At 41.3% G+C, this 18,721-nt stretch overlaps 1 protein-coding gene across 1 annotated transcript in view; it reads right to left on the bottom strand.

Annotated features, from left to right (window-relative positions):
- Positions 1 to 18,721, bottom strand: part of CAP2 (cyclase associated actin cytoskeleton regulatory protein 2) — a 160,333-nt gene that overhangs the window by 87,618 nt on the left and 53,994 nt on the right. Inside the window, exon 4 of the mRNA XM_032140419.2 lies at positions 8,571 to 8,648. Within this exon, the coding sequence (XP_031996310.1) occupies positions 8,571 to 8,648 (78 nt within the window). The remainder of the gene's footprint in view (positions 1 to 8,570; positions 8,649 to 18,721) is intronic.

Below are 18,721 nucleotides of genomic sequence, written 5' to 3'. Positions count from 1 at the left end.
CCAGACCACTGGGAAATACCACGGCTAAATGGCTAAACGGAAACATAACTAAGCGTGATACAAAGAATGAAACTTTTTTTACCTTTTACTTCTCTTATAGTTTTTTTCTACTTCCAAGATCAATGAAACAGATATTTAAAAATCCATTAAAAATTCTTGCTGTGCACATATAATTAACAGTAGTTACTCAACAGAAAATTTTCTTGATGCCTTTGTATTAAGAAAAACCCAACTTCATAATAATATTTCAAAATAGACATTTCATTTTACATTAGGGCCAGAATTACTTTATTGCATTATGTTATCTGTCATATGGCCCTTGACAACAGAACTTAGCAGCCCTAATCATGGCCAAATCTTTCAGGAAGATTCAGCAATTCTGATTGAGCAATGCTATGACATTTTCTGGGCATGGACTTAAGAAACACTTGGGAGTTTGGCTCTGTGCTCCTTCGTTTGCTTTTCCTTTGCAATTTCTAGACTTGCCACTAGCACCAAGTAATTTACCCAAGGTATGCTCTGAGATCAGTCACATGATTACTTTGTTTGGCATTTTTAAATACTGGACAATAACTTGACACCTTATAGTTATGGTAAAACATTTTATAGGCAAAAAGGATAAACTCACTGTAATTAAAAGAAAATTTGAAATATTGCATACATACATAGATACATCTATTCATACCCAAGTGCAATAAAAATTCAGCTGTTAGATTTCAAAGTCTTTCTTGTCTTTCCCTGGACAGCTAGAGAAATGGGGTATTACTCTGGAAAATCCCTATGAGTTTTTGGAAAGACAATACATTTCCACAGAGAAAGAGCTCATTTTAGCCAATCCAAGTGACTCACTCTGGTGGATTGGCCAAACGCTCACCAAATCTGTTACTTCTTCCTTCCAGGCATAGAGGTGGGTTAAATTCCCCAGTCTCTTTTGCAGCTAGGAATGACCAGAAGGCTGAATGAAGGTGAGGTGAGATAGGCCATTTCCAAGCCCAGCCCATAAAACCTTCCTGCATTCTCTTTTCCAATTCAATGGCTGAGGACTTAGAGGAGTTGGGTGCCCCAAGATGGAAGAAGCCTGGTCCCTGAAGGACCACGTGGAAGACTGGCAACCAAAAACACTGGAGCAGACCTTATGTGAGCAAGAAAAAGCATCTCTTCTGTTAAGCCTTTGAGATTTGGGGACTTTCTGCTAAAGCAGTCAGACAACACTGACTAATAATGAACTTTTCTACTCAGTCACATGACCCTTGCCTGCTTTTTCTCATTTAATCCTCACAATAACCCTTTGAGGTAGGAATTATTTGTTATCCCTATTTTAAAGACAAGAAAACACAGGCTTAGAAAGTTTAACTGCCTTTCCCCAAGTGGGTAACTTGACAAGTTGGTTTGCTTAGAGTGGGTCAGTGGATTACCAAGTTAATTCTCCAGCAGATACCGAGAAAAAGATAGAAGATTCTCAAACTTAGAAGACACAGATGAATTTGTTTTTCTTGCATTTGGATTAGCAGAGCTAATGAGTAGAAAATGTGAAATTCAAATCCAAGCAGGCCCAAGTTCAAAGTTTCTGCTCTTGACCACTCTCACAAATTAACATGTTTTATTAAAATCCTGAACATATTTATGCCCACTAATAATCTGGATCTCTCATGCATCTAAATAATTAGCTTAAGTCCTAAGATCACTGCCACTAGGCTTTTTTGCTTAGTTTAATGTGAACAAAGTATTAACAAATTTGATGACTGCTCCATGCCTTAGAAAATCCTTATTGAGAAAATGCTGAGCGGGGGACTGTGCTGGGCATGTGCATTCACTCAGAGATGGAGGAATGGCCAAGAGGGGTCGCTAACTCTCCTTCTCCTTCTAATTTTTCAGATTGTATAAACAATGAAAGGAAAGAGAATCAGTTTTAGATGCCTGCTTTATGCACAGGAAGGCACTATTTCCCTTTAAAGTACAAGTTCAAATAAAGACAAGAAAAGGAGAGGGAGAATAGTAGAAACGCTCTTTCTCTCTCCTCCTTATGGAGGAATACAGAACTCAGACTTCCTAGATAGAATAAAACCCACCGGGCAGCCAATGACCATAAATCATCTTCCCTGAAGTTGAAAAACTTAAGATTATTTTTTTCTCTATGTGCAGGTACATATTGATTCCATGCAAATACATACACACACACAGACACACACAGACACACACAGACACACACACACACACACACACACACACACAGAGATCATTTCACTGTCAGGTCTTAGCAGCACAAGAAATGCTGGAGAAAATAGGGAAAGTGTGAAGGCAGCAGAAAGCCTGCTGTACTTATGGCCCACCAGCTGTAGTTCTCCACCCTCCAGGTGCTTCTCTTTTGCTCCTGCAAACTACTCAGGGTTAGACTGGTGGGACATCAGTGGGAGACTTCCCAGGAATTCCCCAAATGATAGTCTTCCTTGGGGTGGTGCCCATCAAGGCATCAGATGCATGGTTTACAAAAGGTTACCTCTGCAGCTCGGGCCAGAGTTTTGGAGTCACCCATGGTTAAAATTGTTAACACTCTTGTTTTCTCATCTCTCCCAGGTGAGGTGAGGTGGCCTCAGGCCAAAAAAACACTTGTTCATGTCAACTAAACACTTTCTACAGTTTTATTTTGACATACAACTCTTATAAATGACTGTGTAGTGTGGCTCTTACATGTAGTGTCTGCAAAAAGGACTCTGGATAGTGAATAAAGGAATGGGCCCAGGTCTACATCCTGGGGCTGGATTATTAATGTATCACTGAATATTGTTTTTTATGTTTGAGAACTAGAAATAACGTATCTTCCCTATGCTCACCTGCTGTAAAAGTAAGTGAAGAGTTGAGCAAGCCAGGGTGGGGGCTTCTTGGCCATTTTCCATGTGAGAATCACATGGAATCACATGTTTCCATCAACTGGAAGAGGATGGGCTTGACAAATTCTAGACTGTAAGAACTATAAGTACTATAAGAACTGGGCCATTCTTTTGCCCAAAGATTATTTATGTGAAATACAACAAGGGGAGACAAGAAAAGCTGAGATGTTTTGCAAATGTTTTATAATATGTTTTATGTCATGAGCACGTAATAAATCAATGAGAAGGGTGCTTCTGAACTGCAAGGTGTGACCACTAGTGCATCTTAAGATCAGTTCAGTGGGTCATGACCACAGCACAGAATAGACTAGAAGAAAAATGTCAGAATGCAGCTCACGTGGTAAGAATAGTGTTTTGTGAAACTGGGTGGTGAAGTAAAATATCCTTTTTTCTGTCGGTCAAGGCCGAAATGTTGGAATGTCCTAGTATTAGAGAATGCAAGAGATCTGTTTCCTCATTGCCAAAGTGAGAAAGGAAATTTGAAATTGGGGGTCACCATTGTCAATCAGGGCTGTCGAAGAATCCCTTATCCTGCTTCTGCCAGGATAGATGGAAGGGTGAAGGTGGAAGAACTGAAGGGCACATTCTGGTCTGTGGCCTGCGGTCTTATTAAAAAAAAAATTCAACATGGATAGAACTGGAGATTGTTATGTTATGTGAAATAAGCCAGGCACAGAAAGGTAAACATTGCATGTTCTTACTTATTTATGGGATCTAAAAATTAAAATAATTGAAATCATTGACATACAGAGTAGAAGGATGGTTACCAAAGGCTGGGAAGGGTAGCAGGGGAGCTGAGGCAGGGAGGTGGGGATGGTTAATGGGTAAGAACATAGTAGTTAGAAACAATGAATAAAGCCTACTATTTGATAGCATAACAGAGTGACTGTAGTCAACAATAATTGCACATTTTAAAATAACGAAGAGTAGGCCGGGTGCTGTGGCTCACGCCTGTAATTCCAGCACTTTGGGAGGCCGAGGCAGGCAGATCACGAGTTCAGGAGTTCAAGACCAGCCTGATCAACATGATGAAACCCCGTCTCTTCTAAAAAATACAAAAATTAGTTGGGTGTGGTGGCGCGTGCCTATAATCCCAGCTACTCAGGAGGCTGAGGCAGGAGAACTGCTTGAACCTAGGAGGCTGAAGTTGCCATGAGCCAAGGTAGTGCCACTGCACTCCAGCCTGGGTGACAGAGCAAGACTCCGTCTCAAAACAAACAAACAAACAAACAAAAACAAAAAATGCTAAGAGTATAATTGGGTTGCAATACAAAGGATAAATATTTGAGGGGATGGATACCCCATTCCCCATGACGTGGTTATTATGTATAGCATGCCTGTATCGAATCATTTCATGAACCCCATAAATACATATGCCTACTATGTACCCACAAAAAGTTTTAAAAAATTATCTTAGAGTTCAGCAACAAGGGAATTGAGAGAATCCCTATTAGTTTTCTATTGCTGTGTTACAAATTACCACAAACTTAGTGGCTTAAAACAATATCCATTTATCATCTCACAGTTTCTGTAGATCAGAATTCTGGGCCAAGGCAGAGCTAGGTTCTCTCTCAGGGTCTCACAAGGCTAATATGAGCCACAACCGACCACTCATGTTGGTTTAATTTTGCCTTATGCTGTGGCAGCAAGAGTGGTCACCTGCATTCATTAGCAGGATCCAAGGGACTCCCTGGAAGGTTCTCCAGCCCTGAAAGATCTTCCCTCCCCAATGCCCAAAACTCATATTAAAGATTCATTCTATACTCTTTTCTCTCAGAGCCCTGTTACAACGCTAAGTAAATAATTATATGAGTCATTATTTAGTAACTCATCCACTAGATATTAAGCTGACTTGAAACAGATAGCTATATAGTGTGCACAAGAAATAAACCTCTGCAGTTATCCATCACTAACATTTTAGAGATGTTTGTTACTGTAGCATAACACGGCCTACTTTGCTACAGAAATGGTAGGGGAAGAGAATATGAATTTGAGACTTGAGTACCAAGGGACTCTGTGCTTGTTGGGATTTTGGATGGCAATGACTAAAGTCTTGCTGCTCAATGTGTAGTGGGAAATCAGCAGCACCAGCATCGCCGGAGAGCCTGTTAGAATGACAGACTCTTGCATCCCACTTGAGACCAACTGAATCAGACTCTGCACTTTAACAAGATCTCCAGATGATTCAAATGAATACTGAAGTTTGAGAAGCAGTGGTCTAGAGACAGTTGGAAATGAAATTCTGAAGCACCTGAAATAAATCTGAGCTTGAATTGTAACAGTGACAACCACCCATAGAGCACAGGATCCAAAGTATGGTCTCTGGACCAGGAGTATCACATCACCTGGTGACTTTTTAGAACCGCAGAATCTTGGGACTCAACCAAGACCTACTGAATTGGAAGCTCTGTAAGTGGGGCCCAGCAGTCTGAGTTTTGACAACCCTCCAGGGAACTGCCATGCACGCTAAAGTTGGAGAATCGCTGTTGTATGTCAATGAGAGCTGAAATTACAGCAGTTAATTCTCTTCCTCCTGAAAGAAGGAGGACAGTAAGACACAAATGGTTATAATAATTGTTCCTACGAGAAAATATGATCTGCATTATGATACTGATCTTTAAGATGCATCTTCTAGAATGCATACTGGGTGGATCAAGGTCTGGCCATAGACTGTTTTCACAACTGTGGTGATTGTGTATGACAGACGCAGTTGACAGCAATGACTTGAACATACCCTGAGAGTGATCTTGTATGGCAGATCCACCTGAATGTGTGTTCAGAGTCTGCGACTAAGGAATCTGGGAGTGGCCAACCTGGAGATCCATTGCTCTTCTATGAGGAACATTTGAGCCGCTGGTGCTTGCCGGGGAACGCCGTGGAACACTGGCCATATGGGGGATGGAGGCCTTTAGTTTTAGGTTAAATGAAGGTTACCAGGTGGAGATTGTTAGAGGGAGGATGTTACATGAAAATGCTATATAAATTACACGCCTTTTGCAAGTGGTTGTAGTTCTCCTGTCCAGCCCTCTGCTACTGGGTTCTCTCCCCTGCATGCAAGTCCCCAATAAAAGCCCAGGTCTCGTTTGCTGGTTGTGGGTCTCTTCTTCAGCCCCTTGAGCCTGTGCTGTCCCCACTGGAGTGGATAGGGGTTCCGAACAACATGTGGTGATCTCTCAGGTCTACTTTTCTCTCAGGTAGAAGTAGTAGGACGGTGTTCTGAATAAAGAGGAAAGGGAAGTAGAGGGAAGGGCCAGGAAGGGAGGTAGCCATCATAAGCCTGCTCTGCATTTTGCTGGTCCTGGTCCAGGCCTTATTGCACATGGAGCACTGTGGTAAGTGCTGCCAGATATTTCCAGTGCATGCCTCCCTAGGAACCAGTTTCCCTCCCCTTTATCAAGAATTCAATAGAGTCAGGCACAGCAGTTCATGCCTACAATAACAACTCAAGAGGCTGAGGTGGGAGGATCACTTGAGCCCATGAGTTTGAGACTGCAATGAGTTAGGATTGCACTACTGCACTCTAGCCTGGGTGACAGAGCAAGAACAAGAACCCATCTTTAAATAAAGAAAAGAAAAAAAAAGAGAGAATGCAGTAGAGTAAGAAAGGGAAACTGCAGATATGACCCAAGAATCTGCACAGCCACATGCTAGGCCACACACTGTCCCTGACCATGGCTCATGCTGGAATGCCACAGACCCAATGCATTCATTCGTTGTTCATTCACTCACATTTTCATCCAATATTTAGTGAGTGGCTTTTTTGTCTAAGGCCTGCAAAGCCATTGGAGAGGCCACTTGTTCTGAGGCTTAGGGAAGGGATGGAGTGGTAACCCAGTGAGGAAAGTCACAGTTCTTCTTCTACCTGAGAATCTCAATTGGACCACCTCTCCTTCCACTTCACAGAAAAGGCAGGCTAAGGCTGAATCCACAACACATCACTTTGTGATTTCCCAGTTTCACTTTGCTCTTCTGCAAAGCAGAGATTGAGAAGAGCAAGGAATTCCATCCATGGTGGAATACGGAATATTTTCACCCCTACGGAGCCTCCTACCTAGGCTGTGAGCTAACTCCTTTCACGTGGAGGGAGGTGATATATCCATTTCGGGTGGGGGCTTACAGCTCTGGTTGAAAGTCAGAATCACCCATGAAGCCCATAGAAATCTCAAAGCCCAGGCCACTCCTCAGACCAACGAAGTCAGAGTCCCTTGGGTTGGGACCCAGGTACTGGTATTTTTTAAAATTTTGCAGGTGATTCTACTGCACAAGCATGGCTGGGAATGTCCGTTCCAGGGAGGGTCTTGGATCTCCGGTCTTGCCCCTTTATGGAGCTGAGTGTCATCCCCTGAAGGTCAAAGTTCTGGATTCCCAGGATTCTTAGCTCAAAATTTTCAATTTCAGGAGTTTGTTTTATAATTCAAAGTGAGCTATTACATTTAAGCTATTGTGTCATAACGTATGCTCAATTTATTTTTTATTTATATAAATGTTCTTAAACTTCAGATGCAGAATATTTAGCCAAAAGAATAATTTTTATTTTTTTCTGATAAAACAAAGTATGCTGGTAGTAGGACTACTTTTTAATGAATAATTTCATTCGTGACACAATCAGCATGGTCAAAAGTTATTATTATGAACCCTTGGTAGAGGGAACGCAGTTATTTGCATGACACAATGTCAGTAGTTTGGGCAGGTGGTGATCACGCTTTGGTTTAGAGAATCGGAAATTTACAGGACCTGGGGAACGAGACGGACCTCCGCCAACCATTACTTTGCTCTTAACATCTGTTCTCACAATTTTATTCCTTCTGTATTAAAATTTACCATGGGCCTTACTTGGTAACTTTACGATAGATTAAAAGTTGTTAAAATTACTACATTGGTAATATTGTTGCAGTTAGCATCAGATCCTGTCACACCTCTAAATATCTTTAACCTAAGAAAAGTTCATTCATATTTATGGTGGAAGAGAAAGGCGAGGTGGACTAAGTTCTTATAGAGTCATGAAAATTCTTTCCAATTTTGATGTTTTGAGAATGAGGATTAGCAGCATGGGCATCATCCAGGAGCTTATTAAAAAGCAGAATCTTGGGACACGATCCAGGCCTGATGAACCAGAAACTGTAATGAAGCTCCGTAGATGACCCATAAACACAAAACACTTAACCACCGATTTAGCCCATCTACGCTACTTAGGAAATAGGAGCTAATAAAATCCATACACGGAGGTTAGAGATGATCACAGATGTGAACAGTCTTTGGTAACAAAGCAGCTCAAAATCTGAGCTAAAAATTAGTTATAAACACTTCCTTGATTATAAAAAGGTTGAGACTAGTATAAAGATGATGACACAAGTCACCTCACCTTTTAAACTGGTAATGTCCATTTGTTACAGTAAGAATTTGGCCATAATGATATATTAATAGTAAGAAGACACACTGCTTTTTTTCTTTCTTTTTTTTCGTAAATAGCATACTTAAAAAAAAAAAACTTATCGACTATTAATGAGATTATGAGAGAGAAGAATTGTTCTATACCATGATCCAGATTAGAGACAGAACCTACACGTGCTATAAGTCTCATTTTTAGGAGGTCGACTATAATAAATGCTTTTGTTGCCTCCTTGTTTTCCATCTACACTGCTCATACCCTGGGACACCTTCCCTCTCAGGACACTCTCTTACCTCGTGGGGTTGTTGGTACTGAGAGGCCATCAGAAGGAAAGCCCGCTGGGCCTGGAAAGCGCTGTGCACCATTTCTGCCTGGGAACAAAGAGGAAGATGGCAGTTTCAATGTTTGACTCTTAAAAATTGTTACCATATAATCTGGCAATTCCACCCATAGGTATATACCCAAGAAAAATGAAAATATATCTTCACACAAAAACTTGTAAATGAATGTTCATAACACCGTCATATACAAACCAAAACATGGGAACAACCTGAATATCCATCAACTCATGAACCAAAAAACAAAATGTGATATATCCATACAACAAAATATTATTCAGTATGAAAAAGAGACAAGGTACTGACACCTGCTACGACGTAGGTGAGCCTTGAAAACATTATGCTGAGTGAATGAAGTCAGTCGCAAAAGAGTACATTTGTATGATCCCATTTATATAAAATGTCCAGGAGAAGCAAATCTATAGAGACAGAAACCACTACTGATGAGTGGGTGCTGGGGCTGCTGGGAGGGAGGAATGGGGAGTGAACTGCTAATGGGTATGGGGTTTCTTTTGGGGGTGGTGAAAATGTTCGGGAAATAGACAATGATGATGGTTTCAAAACTTGGTGAATATACTGAATCATACCCTTTAAAAAGGTGAATATTATGACATGTGAATTATATTTCAATAAAGCTGTTAAAAAATGTTTGAGCCCCAAAGTGCATTTGTTTTCAAAAGCTGTCTCTCTCTTAGCCTCTTTCACACTGTGCCCAAATTCTATTCTACACCTTCTAGAGGAAAGAGAATTGTCCCTTAAGCCATCCCCATTTAGATATGCTCACTGAAAGCCAGTGGCTTATAATCATTAAGATGGGCCCAGGAGAGATTTCAGTGCCATTTGGGCCCTGGTAGAGGGGGCCCCACCTGGACTCAACACCCCATAAGGAGACGTGCAAGCAGGAATGGCCTCAAACGCATATTATCTTACCTTCACCCTTGACTCATTCAACTAATTTGTTAATTTTTGGGGTTTTTTTTGGTTCTTTTTTCTTTTTTTGTTATGTCAATTTTTTTTTTTTTTGAGACAGAGTCTCACTCTGTTGCCCAGGCTGGAGTGCAGTGGCAGGATCTTGGCTCACTGCAAGCTCCGCCCCCCGGGTTCATGCCATTCTCCTGCCTCAGCCTCCCGAGTAGCTGGGACTACAGGCACCCGCCACCAAGCCTGGCTAATTTTTTGTATTTTTAGTAGAGATGGGGTTTCACAGTGTTCGCCAGGATGGTCTCGATCTCCTGACCTCATGATCCGCCCACCTCAGCCTCCCAAAGTGCTGGGATTACAGGCGTGAGCCACCGCGCCCAGCTTGGTTAATTTTTTAAATTAAAAAAATTAACAGAAGTGTACCACGAAAAAATATCCAGATCACCCAGAATTAACCATTTTGGCATTTTTTTTCTAATTTTTAAGAAAATTCATGCAGTTATTCTTGTAAGATAAAGCATACTGACTTGGAATAATTTTTTTTAATGCAGAAAGTTTCAAAGATTAGGCAAGGCATGGTGGCTCATGCCTGTAATCTCAGCACTCTGGGAGGCCGAGGTGAGTGGATCACCTGAGGTCAGGAGTTCGAGACCAGATTGGTCAACATGGTGAAACCCTGTCTCTACTAAAAATACAAAAATTACCCATGCACGGTGATGCACGCCTGTAGTCCCAGCTATTTGGGAGGTTGAGGCAGGAGAATCATGTGAACTTGGGTGGTGGAGGCTGCAGCGAGCCGAGATTGTGCTACTGCACTTCAGACTTCAGACTGGGTGACAGAGGGAGACTATGTCTCAAAAAAAAAAGAATGTTTCAAAGTTTACAGGGTTTTTGTTGTTGTTGTTTGTTTTTCTTTTTTTGTCTGTTTGTTTTAGAGACAGGGTCTCACTCTGTCACCCAGGCTGCGCTGCAGTGGTGCAATCTTGGTTCACAGAAGCCTCCAAGTCTTGAGCTCAAGCAGTCCTCCTGCCTCAGCCTCCTGAGTAGGTGTGGCCACAGGCGCACACCACCACACTTGGCTAACTTTTAAATTTTTAGTAGAGATACGTTCTTGCTGTGTTGTCCAGGCTGGTCTCAAATTCCTGGGCTCAAGCGATCCTCCTGTCTTGGTCTCCCAAAGTGCTGGGATTACAGGCATGAGCCACCATACCCAGCAAAGATTAAAGTTTTTAAAAAATGCCTCACAACCTAGAAATAATCATTAAATGAACATCATTGTAACCACCTTTTAAGAATATATGCAGAAAGACTTAAAAAGCTACATTTTAATTATGATTGAATAGTAGAGATGAAAATGAAAAAGAACTGTTAAACTTCAAAGAAAAGTTTCTGCACCATAGTAGTTTTTATGTCCTAAAAGATCATTCTAAGTTTAAAAAAAAGATTATAAAATGTTGAAATTCGGATAATTATGTGTTTGCGTTCTAAAATGACATGTTATAATTCTAGATAGTATTGACTGACTTCTTGCTGGGAAAGATGAGAACATAAGTACTTACACTTTTTCCATCTCTGATCCCTATCTTCCATAGTTTTTAGTTATTATTTTTATTTTCTCCAAACTGATAGCATTCATATTCGATCTGTAATATTAGTGTACATAGTTGTTAAGTATTAGTTCTGCATTTAAGCAAACCTAATGATTCTCACCATAACTTCTCCGTTTCTGAGTTATTTATTTTTTTTAATTGGCCGGGCATTCATTACTGTGTATTTTCTTCAACAAGCTCTCAAAGTTGTTTTAGTTCTTTCAGGTTGAAGCAGTCTCCCTGTTGTCTTTATATTTTAACAAGATCTTGATGGGATATAATATCCTTGGGTCACTTTCTCTCTCCATTTTCAGAGAGCGTGGCCCCAGATGTAGCAATGGTGACATCTGAGACTAGCTTAATTTTTTTCTCCCTTGTAGGAAATTGACTTACTCTGATTTGATATCTCAAGAATTATTTCTTTATCCTTGAGGTTTAATAGCTTAACTAAGATATGTTTGAGTTTTGAACATTCCATAGTATATTTCCTGGAATAGATTTGGTCCTTTCTTCATTTCTGGGAAATTTTATTACATCTTTCAGTGTCTCTTCTGTTCCTTTTGTTAGAGTCTCTATTCAGGGACCCAATTATTATCTTCACAGTGTAGAATATTTGAATGTCTTAATATCTTTTAGAGTCTCTCTGTCTTTAATCTCCTTGTTTGTTATCTGTATTCTCTGATTATAAGAATACTTTTTCTATTGTTAGTAAACAAATTTTCAACAGGTCTCATATATGTTACCATTTCTAATTTATATATCATTTTTGCATTAATGTATTTAATTCTTGATTTGTCAGACTTTAAATTTCCCTTTTCATTTCGTTCTTGTTTTATCACCTTGTCTTTAGGCTATTTTAAAAATACTTTTTAAACTCTTGTTAAGTTCTAAGAGTACAAGTTATCTTCTTATTAAGCCATTGTGAGGAACCTGTTTCTGTTCCTTAAATACTATTTTCTTCAAGGGTAAGCCCATGTCTTTCTACTTTGCATGCTAGCCCCTTTTCTGACATATTACTTGTAGCTGCCACATTGGCTCTTCCCATCTTGCACATATTTTAATTTTTTCAGATATTTTAATTTTTCTGATAAAATGTGGGTGATTCCTTGCCATCATATTGGAGATCAGCTCCTTTGCCCTTTCAAGCCAGAATCTGGGGGCTAAATGCTTTCTGCTCTCTATTCTTTAAGGCCTGCTAGTACAGGGAGAGGAATAATTTGGCTGAGGTGATGTCCAGTCTTTATTTGTGTCTTCAAGTGCTGCTCATTCTTCTGGGAATTTGCTAAATGCCCCAAACCAGGATTCACTCCACCTACTTGGAACACACGCCAGTCGGACGGAGTGGTCCCTTCCGACTTTAGATCATTTCTCTGATTCAGAACCTAGACATGAGGGCTTTACATCTATGAACAGAAGCAGTCCATGATGTTTTTTTCTTGCTTCATATTCTCCTTTCCTGATTTCATTTCCCCTAAGGAATGTCTTTAAGGGGGCTTGGGGACAGGGTTAGAAATCAAAAGCCACTCAGCCACCAGTTACTAAAATGTATTGCTTTAGGTTATGGGTTTTTTGTTTGCTTACTATTAGTGAGGTGTCTTTCTTTAATTCTTTTTTGTTGCTGTTGTTCCTTTGTGGGGAGGGAAAAATTCTGTGATTCGGTTTTATTTGGTCATGAGTTTATATTCTTCTATACATAATTTCATTTTTAATCTCCTCCTTTTTAGCTCCACATCTGTTTATGGGCAGTTTCTATCTCTCTGCAATCTTGGATATGAACTGACTTCTCTAGTAGATAGGCAAGAACTAGCTTAATACATTTTCAAAAATGGATACCAAAACGACAAAATAACAAGAGGATCAGGTTAATTTCATCCCCGTGTTAATATCAGATAATTTTCTTGGCTGGAAGGGTAAATGTGTTAACTGGAAAATGACTAGTTTTTGTCAAACCACTTCATATTAACGTTTTGGCATCTGACAAATGTTCCAAAATATAAATGAAATGAACGAACATCTTATTCTTGTTTCTAACATTCCTTGTCACTTCTCATCCAAGGATATTTTTTCCCACTGAGACGAAAATGCTTGAAATCAAACCAAGATTTGTAGACTATTTACATTTAAAATCACAAATTCAATCATCATTAACACAACAGATATAAGTCTCCTGAATGTTTAAATTAGTGTATGTTTTTCTCGAAGCCATTTTGGAGGACACCATCTTCTTTCCCTTTGTCCTGGTAGCCTGATTGCTGGGACTGTACTGCTCAAGATCTCAAATTTTGGATATTCAGTAGGGAAGAATAGAGGGCTTTCAAATCTCACTGTCCTAGAGGCCATGATGACATTATGAATGGGAAGCTCTGAGCTATGCAGTATTTTTCCACGTATTAAAACATATATTTCAGTGATTCAGAAGGACTTTTGTCGGTCTCTAATGACCATGTTTCCAAATAAAAGACTACAAAATACAACTTTGCACAGCTTGGCTATAAATAAAATAAGTGCACTTTTCCCCAGCAACGATAATATAGAGGTAACATCCTCATCTATAACAAGCCTTGCAGAGCCGACCGAATTGTAGTTGCTGTGGAAACAGTAATTCGGATGGTCTGACTTCTTCAGTTAAAATTGTAGCTCAGAGGTGGCATTAACAATATTTTTGTAGTTATCCCAAGATGAGCATGATCATTAGCCTTTTTACTTTCCCTAGTAACAACATTTAGCCTGTTGCTAATAGAGCAATTTTCTGGCAGGTCTGATGAGCAAAGATGGCCAATTTCATTAATTAGTCTCTTCCTCCAAATGGTGTTTCATGGGAACAATAGAAGTTGAGGTTGGGGTGGAGAATGGCCCAATATTGAGATATCTGCTTCAACTCTCCCTTCCATTTTGCTTATGTAGACAAAACCTTTCTGAGAATTTGACTGTGTACTTCTTTCAGCTTCCTGGAACTCTGGGAATAATTAGCAGACTCTAATCTACATTCATTTTTAACCTTATCAGTCAACATGTCAAAGGACTTTCATTCCAACTTCCGATCCACTTGCTTCTTCCTTCTGGAAAGTTCCATGAGTCCCTTCGACCAGACAGCATCCTATTTAGGAGCAATTTTACTGAACCTGCTGAGTCTGGTAACTTGAAAGGGAGAATTTGGCTCACTCAGGCAGTTCAAAACACTGTGAAAGAAAAAGCCAAACGTAGGGGTTTTCAGTAACGACAAATAATCGAGGGGTTTTGCTGAGTTTGTCCATCACATGTGTGCAGGGCTCGGAATGCCTGGGCAACCTTTGTGGGTGAACATGTGCATCTATCTGCCTGTGAGCATGTGTGTGCAGAGAGGAAAGGGATAATTTTGGCAAGGTCAAGTCTGTGCATTCTGTTTGAACTTTATCAGTTATCACACCAGCAACCGAGGTTCTCAGACAGGCTGGTGGAACATCTATTGCTGTGTGGTCTTAGGATGAAGAATAGGGGAATGAATTTCAGAAATCAGTTTAAAATCATCCTTGGGAGCCAGCAGACACTAGTGAAATATGACTTATTTCCATCTAATCCCCTCAGGAAAGACAGCTGGCTCCCTAGGGAAGCCCAGTTGATTTCTGGATACTCATCAAAGCTTTGCATTGTTTCACTGGAAGTGCTACAGGCTGCAAAGTCCCATGTGGATGGCAAAATGAACAGGCACAATGGGGGGAAAGGCCACAGGCAATATACTTGGAAGATGGAAAAAGCATCCACACTGGGTGCTTGTGCTAAAGGCATTTCCAGATCCTTCTGAAACTGCATCAGCCCTCTTCTTGAGAACCAGATAGCAAAGGGAAGGGGCCCCTCTTCCTCTAAAGATGGGGGAATGGGCATCTGTGTACTCAGTGCAATTTGCAGGCCCTACTGCCAATGCCATCCCCACATACCTCCCCAGTTGGTCTACTGATGCCCTGTTTTTCGTAATTAGAGACACTGTGTTTTCAGATTTGTTGTTTAGGGTCCTCTACTCTACCCTAAAGGAAAAGTCCCTAGAGTTTCTGCCAATGAAGAGGTAAAGAAGAACCTGACAGATGAAATTGAGACAAGAAATGAGCCCCAAAAGGAGGTAATAGAATGCTAAAGACAAATTTCGCCCATTTCATGATTTTGCTTAAAACAAGACTGAAGATGCCTGATTTTGTAAACATGAACATAAGCACCAACCCCGTTTTTCTCTCTTTTCAGATTAAGAAAGATATCTGAGTTGACATATGCATCTCACAGAAGGCTTGAATCAGTGGTTCTACGTGTGCATCAGAATCAACTGGAGGCTTTCTTAAAACTGATTGTTGAGTCGCATCTCTGGAGTTTCTGATTCAGTAGATTTGGGTTGGCCTGAGAATTCGCATTTCTATAAGTTCTCAGGTGAGGCTGATGCTTCAAGTCTGGACACTGCACTTTCAAAACCACTGGCCTAAATGATACCTCATATATTTTGTCTCTCAATTCTATTCCATTTTCATTAGCAGATGAATTAACAAAACAGCTCAGAGGGCATCCACTACAAAACTGTTAGCAGCAGCAAATCCGTACAAGTCAGCAGCAACCACGCAGTTCTTGCTTCCTCATAAGGAAGAATTCAACTGAGGGGCACAGGTGGAGAGAGACACTGAGGCAAGTTTGAGAGCAGGAGGGAAAGTTTATTAAAAAGTTTAGGCTGGGCGCGGTGGCTCACGCCTGTAATCCCAGCACTGTGGGAGGCCAAGGAGGGCGGATCACAAGGTCAGGAGATCAAGACCATCCTGGCTAACATGGTGAAACCCCATCTCTACTAAAAATATAAAAAATTAGCTGGGCGTGGTGGCGGGTGCCTGTAGTCCCAGCTGCTTGGGAGGCTGAGGCAGGAGAACAGCATGAACCCGGGAGGCAGAGCGTGCAGCGAGCTGAGATTGCACCACTGCACATCAGCCTGGGCGACAGAGCAAGACTCTGTCTCAAAAAAAAAAAAGTTTAGAGCAGAATGAAAGGAGGTAAAGTACACTTGGAAGAGGGCCAAGTGGGTGACTTGAGAGTTTCAAGTGTGTGATTTGCCCTTTGATTTGGGGTTCTACATGTTAGCATTCTTCCTGGGTCTGTGTCTCTTCTCCCCTGATTCTTCCCTCGGGGTGGGCTGTCCGTATGCACACCTGCCAGCCCCTGGGAGGAACCACGGGCAGTGTGTTATTTAAGTTGTGCGCATGCTCACTTGAGGCATTTTTTTTTCCCTTACCAGTAGAGCATTCCTAGAGGAAGGTCATATACCAGTTAAACTCCACCATTTTGCCTCTTCGTGCTCATGCTTGAGTCTCCTTATAAGCTTAGATCTTATCGGGACCTTATCACTAGTTTCAGGTTTTTCCTATTTATTGGGAGATTGCCTTTCCTTGGTGCCAGCTGCGACCAATTATTATTTTAGCGAGACAGTTAACAACCTCTGGACCATCACCTGATGGTGGCCTGACATTCCTGGAGCGGGGGCTCTCCTGCCCTGCTCATGTCTGACTAACAACCTACTGTAACAAAACCATGCACTCATACCATCCGAAGGGGCTCATTTCGTTCAATCCTTGCATTTTTTTTTAAGTGACAGGATGAACGTGTAGAAAAAATAAAGCTCTCTGCCCAAGTGTCAAAGCTGAAGCAAGAATTCCCAAATCCTGATTCTTTCCAAGTTCTCTTTTATTGCCCAGAGAGGTTTGAAGCATAGAAAATGGAAGTTTGGCAAAAGAAAATGAAAACAATGCAGATCATGAGAGCTGGATATAATTGCGTCAAGCCAATGTTCTTTTGAAATATATCAGCAAGACTGACTTCAGAGCTACTACTACTTACCTAATGGAAGAAGACAAGTGGGCAGAGTTAAGCCAGTCATGGGAACTATCACCACCCAAAAGTATTTATAAAGCAGCCACATGAGCACTTTGCCTCTCTGCTGAGCACAGGGCAGCCATGGTAATGGGAGATTACAAAAGAAGAGTGAAAGGAAAGAAAACAAGACCCCAGGGTAAAAATGTGCTAATGGTGTTTGGGAGCAGAGGCTGCAGGCCGAGGACAGAATGCCTCATCATATCCCTACTCAGCCAGCGCCTGGACACTTATGTTTTTATAATCACTTCAAGAGCTCTCATTTCTTATAAAAGGCTTGGATGAGTCTAGAATTTTACCTGGCCTCCAAAGCCCTGTACAATTGGATCCTCATCTTCTAGCGTCACGGCCACCACTCCTCTCCAAGTACCCTCTGCTCCAGTCAGGGTGGTCTCCCATGCATCCCAGGGATCTGCTTGAAGGAGCCCTGAGCCGGACTCAGTGGCTCATGCCTGTAATCCCAGTACTTTGGGAGGCTGAGGTGGGTGGATCGCTTCAGCCCAGGAGTTTGAGACCAGCCTGGGCAACATGGCAAAACCCTATCTCTACAAAAATTAAAAAATTAGCCAGGCATGGTGGCACTTGCCTGTAGTTCCAGCTACTCGGGAGGCTGAGGCGGGAGGGTTACTTGAGCTCAGGAAGCTGAGGCTGCAGTGAGCCGTGATCATGCCACGGCACTCCAGCCCGGGCAAGGAAAATAAAAAAAAAAAAAAGAAAGAAAGAATAAAAAGAGAAAGAGCCCTGGGACAATAAGTATATTTATTTACCCAGAGACAGGTCTCTGCTTCTCCAAAAAAGAAATCAAGACCTGGAGAGGTTAGTGAATTTCCCAAGATTGGTGGACAAATGTAAGATTACAATTGGGTCTGCTGACCTGAGCCTACTGCCCTCTCCCTAATCCCATACTAATCACCACTGTGGGTTAACTTTGTGAGAATAGTGTCTTCACTGCTTCCTCAGTGGCACTCTCCATCCCTAAAGAGCCAAGATTTCCAGTTCCCTTCTTCTGTATCCTCTGCTGAGCCTAGCATGGGGTTTTGCATATGCAGACAACTTACACGTATTAACCGTTTGATAAGGATTCCGTTCACTGTGGTCAAGGCAACGTGACTGAAAATTAAGTATGAGAGCTTACTTTACTGGTGAGGGCTCAAAGAACAACAGATGGGACATATGACCATCCTCAAAAACAAGACGCAAATGGATTTCATAGGCATTCGCCTTTTCCCGATACACAGTTCCAAGTAATACCAATCATGCAACGAATCAATAATGGTAAGGCAGGAAAAAGGCAATTCCTTAGTCTACACCACCTAGACCTCAATAGAGAAGTTCTCCAAAGTCAGCAGTAGTGTTCCATGCCATCATTGGTTTTGTCCTAGTCTGCTCCCTCTAGCATTCTTCCAAGTCTCTACTTCAAAGTCCCAACCCACCTTCCAATCTCAGTTTCCACCCTGCCCATTGCCTGCCACACAACAGGTGCTCAAGATCTGCCGAGCAGATGGAAGAATGACTGGAACAACATGGTCAGAATTTGAACAGAGTATAAATTATTAAAAGTTAAACCCAACCAATGTTGATTTATAAGTAGTTGATGGAGAAGCCGTAACATCCCTGTATCTTCCCAACTTTTGCTATCAGTCCTGTGAGTTAAAATATGTGGCCCCCTCCTCCACTTTTTTTAAAAACTAGAAAGGACTTATTCAGGCAATATTATGGAACTTC

Source organism: Hylobates moloch, unplaced genomic scaffold (assembly GCF_009828535.3).
Source record: "Hylobates moloch isolate HMO894 unplaced genomic scaffold, HMol_V3 SCAFFOLD_20, whole genome shotgun sequence".
Classification (NCBI taxonomy): Eukaryota; Metazoa; Chordata; class Mammalia; order Primates; family Hylobatidae; genus Hylobates; species Hylobates moloch.
This window is presented reverse-complemented; position numbering and strand designations above follow the sequence as displayed.